Source organism: Diadema antillarum, unplaced genomic scaffold (genome assembly GCF_040938485.1).
Source record: "Diadema antillarum isolate AM-2024a unplaced genomic scaffold, OU_Dant_1.0 seq00000725_RagTag, whole genome shotgun sequence".
In the NCBI taxonomy this organism is placed as follows: Eukaryota; Metazoa; Echinodermata; class Echinoidea; order Diadematoida; family Diadematidae; genus Diadema; species Diadema antillarum.
Window position 1 is genome coordinate 1,005,078 of NW_027271628.1, and position 8,806 is coordinate 1,013,883.

Below are 8,806 nucleotides of genomic sequence, written 5' to 3' on the forward strand. Positions count from 1 at the left end.
GAATGGTTGTGACATTCTTACTTCACCGATTCAAGCTGTAAGTTTGTAGCCAAATAATGTCCAGCACAGCTAAGGCCCCCATGACGTTTTGCATTTTATTCAACGCTCCTAAAAAACATAATTACCTAACAGCAATTTAGATAACGAATGGATCATCTTAACCACAAGAACGACCACAGCTGAGCTCTTACCAACATCCGCAAACGTAAACCTACAAAGAAGTCCCAGAATACATGCTTTTACAAGCTTCGCCATTGTGTCACAACTTGGTCAAGACATTGCTTGCTTTGGCCAGGCAATCCAGAGTTATGAAATTTGCCAACTGCGATATGACATGATATTGTGTATGATGAAGAAATATTACACTATGCCTATCTATGTCATTTGGCGAGCAACCTTTGGGCCCAATATGTAAACTGAAAAGAGTGCATATCTCAAGATATCCTGCACTCAGCTTCGGAGAGATTGAAAGGTCCAGCCTAGTTCACGCAAAGTCCACTATCGTACGATATGCATGTCTTAATCATTCGCCCTGAAGCAAATTAGTAACTTATGAAATGATACGTAAGACGCTGTGATGGCGTAAACAGTTTGCTGACGTAGGAAAACGATAGCGAGTAATTTTACGAACAGTATATACCATACTTAAAGGGGAAATCCAGTCCAAATATAAGTTAGTATGATAAGAAAGAGTAAAACATTACAAGTTCAACGGCATAAATTTGATCAAAATCAGATGAAAATAAGGAAGATATGACATTTTGAAGTTTCGCTATTTTTGGGGGGAAACAGTTCTTGAACAGTCAATATGAATATGCAAATGGCAAAGTAAGCATGTCATTCCCTCACAACTACCATATAGTTTGTACATAAAATTTTGACATTTCCTGTTTTTCATTCAAAGCAATATGCCAGTATGCCCGAGGCTCAAATCCTCATTTATCTAACTGATCACTATTCTGAAGTTCAACCAGGAATAACACCATGTTTCAGACTTCAATGGCAGAAACATGAATTTTTGCCATTTTTTTTTTTACACGATGAATGCAAAATTGTGAGGGTATGACATGTTTAGCTCACTCATTTGCATATTCATACCCACTGTGCAAGACTGTTCTGGAAAAATTAGCAAAACTTCAAAATTTCATAACTTCCTTATTTTTCATCCGATTTCATTCAATTTTTTACTGTTGAACTTGTAATATGTTACTCTTTGTTATCAGGCTATCTTATTTGGACTGGATTTCCTCTTTAAGATAAATTGAGAGAGCAAATTAAAACTCAATGCATCGCTTGGGGCATGTGTCGATTCGTCCTAATGTAAATATTCTTATCTTTATCTTTCTAACAGGGTTCAATCATAATTGTTGAGAAATGATGAAGCCAACATTTAGCTGCTGTGTACCCCTGTCTCCGGCCCGAGTATGCCCGCCGTATTGTACGGTGCCAACTTTAGCAATCGTATGTTTCACAAAACACGTATGCCTAACGCCCGGCCCAACCCAATGTAAAGCAACGTTTTGTTTTGTTTTGTTTTGTTTTGCTTTGTTTTGTTTTGTTTTGTTTTGTTTTGTTTTGTTTTGTTTTGTTTTGTTTTGTTTTGTTTTGTTTTTCAAATGGTTTTCATAATGTAGAAACTGTGTATTACTAGTGATCATTACCAGAGCTTTCAGCTCAAAACTAGAGACTGAAAGTTGTTTCCACTACTTTCCCTTCAGTAATTCCATGAAATTAGAAATAACCTTTTAAATTCATCTGACGAAAAGAACTTGAGAGTTACCTAAGTGGCTATTCAACTGTTGAACTGCAAAATGTTAAAGTGTACCGAAATATAATATCCTTCCTCCTACTTTAAAGGAAAGAAGCTGTCGCACTCTGGCGAAGTCAGGGATAAAGTTTAACATAGTTATATAGTAACTGAGACATTAAGCAAATTCTTTTCCATCATGGTATAACATTCGTGGGATCTGATCACCAACTAGTGCTGGCAAACCTACGACTGAAATTCAAAATAAATAAGAAAATTAATTACCCAAAACATTATGATGTCTTCAGACTGAAAGATCCACAGGTCAGGGCCAACTATGAAGTGGAAATTGGAGGAAGATTCGCCCCTCTGCTAGACATGCCAGACACTGACACACAAACTGTGTGGGAAGAAGTAAAGACAGCATTTGCTGAGACCTCAGAAAAGATCTTGGGGAACAGGAAAGCTAAGAAAAGCAAGCCATGGATCAGTGAAGAAGTTATTAATCTGTCAAACGAATGTAGCAAAGTGACGCAAGCTAAATCACATGATTCATCAAAAAAGAGTAGATATAATTTTTTGAATCGTGAAATTAAGAGGAAATTAAAAGGATGTAAAGACACCTGGCTCAAAAGCTTGTGTGCAAAAGTGGACAAGGCTCACCAGGCAGCAAAATTAAAGGAGGTCTACTCAACGATAAAGATCATTACCAATAAAGCATCTATCAAAATGCAAACAATAAAAGATAGGAATGGAGAAATTTTGACAGAACTCAAAGAGGTCGAAACTAGATGGAAAGAAAGCTTTGAGGAACTGTACAATAATCAAAACCCAGTTGATGAGGACACAGCAAGCTGTATACCCCAAATGCAGAACACAGATGAAGAACCTGATATTACAAGGGAAGAGATTGCGAGTGCTATCAAGAGATTAGCTGATGGAAAGGCAACCGGATTTGATGGCATTTCAGCTGAAGAGATAAAAGCTGCTGGAGATGCCGGGATAGACGTCTTGCATCAACTATGCCAAGAGATATGGCACAATGAGTCTTTCCCAGATGATTGGGGAAAGGCAATTATAACCCCCATCTATAAGAAAAAAGACAAACTTGACTGTCATAATTACAGAGGAATTAGTCTTCTCAGCCATGCTGGCAAAATATTAGCCCTTGTCATTCAGAGACGCATTCTAGATAGAACAGAACAAGTTTTGTCAGAATCACAGGCAGGTTTTCGACCAGGAAGATCAACAGTAGACCAACTCTTTACTCTACGACAAATCATTGAGAAATATATGGAAAGAAAAAGAGGACTATTCTTATGCTATGTAGACTTTTGAAAAGGCTTCGACTCTATCTGGCAAGAGGCTTTGTGGAAAGCACTCAACTTCTTTGGATTTCCTAGAAAAATCATCAATATTTTGAAAGCACTTTACCAGAAATCACAAAGTGCAGTTAGGGTAAATGGCGACCTAACAGATTGGTTCAAGGTAACAGTGGGAGTAAGACAAGGATGTGTAATCTCACCACAACTATTTAACGTCCTACTTGAACTTGTTATGCAATACGCCCTCCACGACATCAAAATTGGAGCTAATATCCAAGGACAAGTCATCAACAACCTATGCTATGCAGATGACATTGCTTTGATAGCAGAAAGTGAAGAAGACCTCCAAACTCTTGTTGACAAGGCACATCTCAGCAGCTCCTCCTTGGGTCTGAAGATAAATATCAGGAAGACAGAGGTGCAGTATATCAGCAAAGAGCCCAAACAAATACACATCAGTATAGAAGATAATGAGCTGACACAAGTGGAAAATTTCACCTACCTAGGTGGAATTATTAGTCAAGATGGATCCAACGCTCCGGAAATCAAAAACAGAATTGGAAAAGCAATGGGGGCAGTCCAGAAACTTCACACCATATGGAGCTCAACAAATATTAAGTCATCAACAAAGACCGAATTATACAGGGCACTAATTCTCCCTATATTACTAGGTATATGGAGCAGAGACATGGACACTCAGGAAAGAAGATGAAAACCGCCTGATGACTTTTGAAATGACATGCCTGCGGAAAATATATGGCGTAACACGAATGGATAGAATAAGGAACACCACAATAAGGAACCAATTGAATGCAACAAGAACAGTATTAAATAGAATCTCCCAAAGAAGATTACGATATTTTGGACATCTCATACGTATGCCGGTAACACGCCTTCCTAAATTAGCAATGGAGGGAAGAATTTCTGGTAAGAGACCACAGGGAAGACCACCAAAGAGATGGACAGACTGTGTAAAAACAGACTGTAGGAGCAAAAACATATGCTCACTAGTAGAAGCCAGTCATCTAGCCAGCAACCGCCAAGAATGGCAGGACATCATGAAGCGGATACCACCACTCAACCCTTTGTTGGAGTGAAAGGCATAGGTCAAGGTCATAACATTCGTACGTTTTTCGCTATCACTGTTAGTTTCAATATCTTTGTATCTTTTCGTATTTTATATCAACTTTGCAATATCAGCGGAGATAAAGGATGGTAGTTATAAACTTGCATCGTTACGTCGTACACTTTGAATCTTTCACTAAAAACAAAATGAACGGTTTTAAATGTGAATATGTGAAGTGCACATGACACACAGACAAACTCATATCATAATTGCTCTGTCCTACATCTTGTAACTTGCAGCACAACGATTGGTTGGTCTCTTATTGTCTTCAATGAGAATTCGTCACACTTAAAGTGGTTTTCTGATCATAAAATGCATGTAATTGTACTACCCTTTCTCCGAGGGTTCCGTGAAATTAATTTGCTCTTGTGAAAATTTGCTCCTAAGAAATATCTAAGCGCTAACACATTGGCTGAGTCAAACAGAAATTCTACCCACAAACGTAACCTCAACCCTAATCCTAATTCTTACATTAAACTAAACCTAAAAGCCTATCACAACCCTAAACCTAAATCCTTAGAGAGAATACGGGCAGAGCAAGCATGGCAAGTGTCGCAGTGAGCTAAATGTCGCCGCGAATAGGGCGGACGCAGCGATCGTAGCCGAGAGCTCGGCTGGGCTCACTTCGCTCACCTGTTGTAGCCGCCCCTGACAGTGCCAGAGTGAGAGGGCCTTGTCAAAAGGTTACGCATTAGCAATGACTAGGCTACATTGAATACATTGTACACTTTTATCATTTCAGGTCAAACATTATGATCTAAAGATAAGGTACATCTGTCATAGATTTCACAGATACGTTATCAGTACATGGAATTATGCAGTTGATCATTTTGTAGAATAGTAGCAATTTAAGCATGTCAGAATATCATTCAGGAAAACCTGATCAGAGAAGCAGGTAAAACAACACACAATTTATATCCTCTGAATGAAATCGCGTAACTCACTAGTCAGTCAAAATTAAAGTTTGACCCATTGCATATCATCCCACCTTAAAGTTCACATCAATATCAAATTATCTTCACGAAGATGTCTGTATATAGGGCCTATCAGAATTAATTCCTGTCGATTTGATGTAGAAAAAAGGAAAACGAAGGTGTCACAGCTTGTAGGCATGTTTGATTGGCGACCCTCCGTTTCGTCGTATTGCGCATGTCTTGTACATTTTACATTTCGTTTGAACACGGAAAAACAACAATAACAGCATTGTATCTCGGTGTAAAGGTCGTAAACGTTCTATCCTAATTGCTATAAAATTGGGAATCAGCGTGTTCACACATGAGCCTCAGGATAAAAGGTCTACCCTTAACGTTTCTCAAATTTAGCCAGTGATTTTACATTAATGAATATCACGGAACAAAAGTTTGTTACCGTTATTGATATTCATGGTTACTGATAACATTTAGGAGATTAATACCACTGCTTAACACAATATGCAAACTAATTACAAATACTTTGCAATAGGCCTATACGGCAACCACGTTTCAATGACTTAAAAGAGGAAAGGGATTTGGTGAAATTTACTTGACAGTGGCAAATATCACACGTGTAAATACTAAATAAAACTTAAAAAAAATCTCCCAAAACACGTAAATTCTAATCACAGTACGTCTCGTAAAAGGTGATTAGCAAATAGCTGTTATAGGTCTTATAGCTCATATTCATACTGAAAATACAAATGTCAAATCAAACAGTGTATTACCATAATTACTGTTAGAAAGACATGATATACTCGCACTTATGTTGCGCAACAAATTCAAAATGTATCTTATTTTCATTTTATCATGTTCCCGTCATAATTCTCATTAGTATTCCATTTAATTCAGGTTAGTTTACCGCTATTTTGAAATTAGTTTGCCACCGAACATAACAAAATAATAAGAAAAAGTACAAATTAGTAAACAAAAGTTGATTATAAGATACTAATTGAAGTTAATAAAAATGAAGATCATCAATCACTAGTAATCATTTTAAGCAATTAAAAAAATACGAATACGACCCATTCATGTCTTAATGTTCTTGCTGAATGATTTTAAATGTGTATAGGCAATAGATAGGGAGTAAATTAAGTTCAATAAAGAGCTTGCGTAGACTTTATTGTGTGAATTCGCAAGAGATTTTCAGTGTGTGTGTATATATATATATATATATATATATATATATATATACCTGTATGTATAGTAGTGTGGTATGTAACAGTTTGTATGTCGGAGAGGAAGGTACGAACATTTCATTTTATTAAACATGGCCCAACATAACAAAACAATAATTCAACATAACGTTACAAACAAGGCTTGACTGATGTCTAGCAATCAACTTCCTCAACATATTTGACAGGTTTGCCCAGAGTCCTCTGTCTGCTCACTGAATAATGGCGCCCTTATAGTCTTCCCTTTCCTTGAAGAAAACAGCTCTCCTATCGCCGCGCGGAATTCTGGGTAACGGACGGTGTAGATAATTGAGTTTGCGCAGGAGTTTCCGAAGGAGAGGAGAACTATACGTTGTTTTATGAACTGTACCAGTAGGAGCCTGGAAGCAACCCTATGTTATATACAATGTAGAAACACGGCGATGGTCCCCAACGAACGATGAAGACGAGAACCACGATGAACAGCATCTGTAAGACTCGTTTCCTTGCTGCTAGATGTCTAGCCGACGGGTTCCATCTGCCCTCCTGATTGCCCTGTCTACGGAATACCAGCGACTGGCAGTGCAGGGCGTGGACAGTCATTCCCCGCATGGTGAGTGACAGTACGGCGGGTATGACAAAGAGAATAAAGAACAGAATCATTCCCGTAGGCATTTTGGTGACTTTGGAAGGGAATACCTCAGAGCAATGATTCGAGGAATTATCAACGTTTGTGGTTCCGAATTTGAAGGTCGTGAGCATAAACCCCACGATTCAACTTCCTGCGATAACGATGACGACCCTTTTCCGAGTGACCATCTGCTTAAAATGAAAAGGATAAGCCACAGCGATGTACCTTTCCAGAGCGATGGCCGTTAAGGTGAAAATAGACGCATTGAATGACACCCACAAAAACATAAAGGAGAACACCACTTTGCAGTACACCTGCCCGAGAACTGACGAAGGGACCGTGAGTGGTAGTAGGTGTGGTATCATAAAGATGGACGCGAGGAGATCCGCCGCAGCCAGCACACCAATCAAAGTATCTGTGGAGCGACTGAGTTCTCTTCGGGTGAAGAGGACGATGATCACCAGGGAATTGTCCACAATACCCAGTATGGTGGTGAACATCTGAATGATCAACCAACACGACCACACTGTGGAATGCCAGGACCATCCAGACAACATCTGGTCTGTCGGACTGACATCAGACCCATATCCATCACTGTCTTGAAGGCGCCACAGAGTCCTGGAAAACTGCTCTTGAAGATGCCGATATAACTTCTAAAGGCGTGGTCCACGGGTCTCTGCTCAAAGAGTCTCCTCCAGGAATATGCGTAGCTTCTTCTCCCAACATCGTAATAGCATACGGCTTGGTTTGAATGGTTTTCCACATTACACCATCCGCTTTGGTATCGGTTGTAGATGAAGTGGTAAATAAGATCGGACTGCTCACCCCTCTTTCTAAGTATGAAAACAGCATTATCAGTTGAATGCTTGTTAATGTGGTAAAGGCAGACATTACCATTGCTGTTTACGACCTGCACAAAATAAACAAAAACAATTAGACAAAACACACACACACACACACACACCCATTGTATCATATTATACTTGTTATCACAGGCAAACAAACTGCACTTTTTCCCCTTTTTCAACTTACTATTGAAAACAGGACGCTTCTGCTTCTGGCAAGGAAGTAGATACCTACACGGCCGGGGCCTACTAAAATGAAATGCCTTGGTCAATCTTGGGGGAACTGATTTAACTCAATTAAGCTCTTGTAAGAAGATATTTCCCGAATGAACTTCTGATGACATAACTTTAATGATGCCGGTGATGGGCATTAAAGTATCTTCTACCGCAGATCTACAGGACAGATGTAATTTGGAATCATTATAAGTCAGATGGCTGAAAATATTTCTTCAGACGTAATTCCACTTACATTATTATGGAGATAATTATATCTAGTGGTTTTTTTTGACATTTTCAACGTCCCATTAACGATAATAGCTTTGCTTTCCCCACTTAGTAATATTCCATGTTTTGGTCTATAATAACTCTTTGATATTGACAGTAAACGTTCAAGCATTTAACGGGCATACACGGGCATTTCGGAAGCGTTTCAAGAACAGAGCTATAGTACATGTAATCAACGTTCACTGGAACTTCACCACTTACCACGACCTGTGTACATCTGCTATAATGCCGGACAAGACCAATCTTCCGTGTTTTCTTCCTCAGCGCACATGATTATGCACATGAGATGATTATATTATAAAGCTGCCTGACTCATGAAATAGCTTGCGATAACCCTGCGCATGCGTACAAAACGTAGCCAATGACGAGTCATCCTTGAGCTGCAGTATTCTGTTGGAATAAGTGATTTTTTTTCTCTGTCTAGAGAGATACGGAGAGAGAGAGAAAGACAGAGACCGAAGGAAGGGATGTAAATTGAGATGCGGTGTTTAACACTTTATCTT

General features: G+C 38.9%; 1 protein-coding gene across 1 annotated transcript in view; it reads right to left on the bottom strand.

Moving 5' to 3' along the window:
* The window catches only part of LOC139738157 (scavenger receptor cysteine-rich domain-containing protein DMBT1-like), an 88,154-nt gene extending 81,156 nt beyond the window's left edge, over nucleotides 1-6,998 (bottom strand). Inside the window, exon 1 of the mRNA XM_071648819.1 lies at nucleotides 6,779-6,998. Coding sequence (XP_071504920.1) covers nucleotides 6,779-6,998 — 220 coding nt within the window. The remainder of the gene's footprint in view (nucleotides 1-6,778) is intronic.
* Between the last annotated feature and the right edge of the window lie 1,808 nt (nucleotides 6,999-8,806).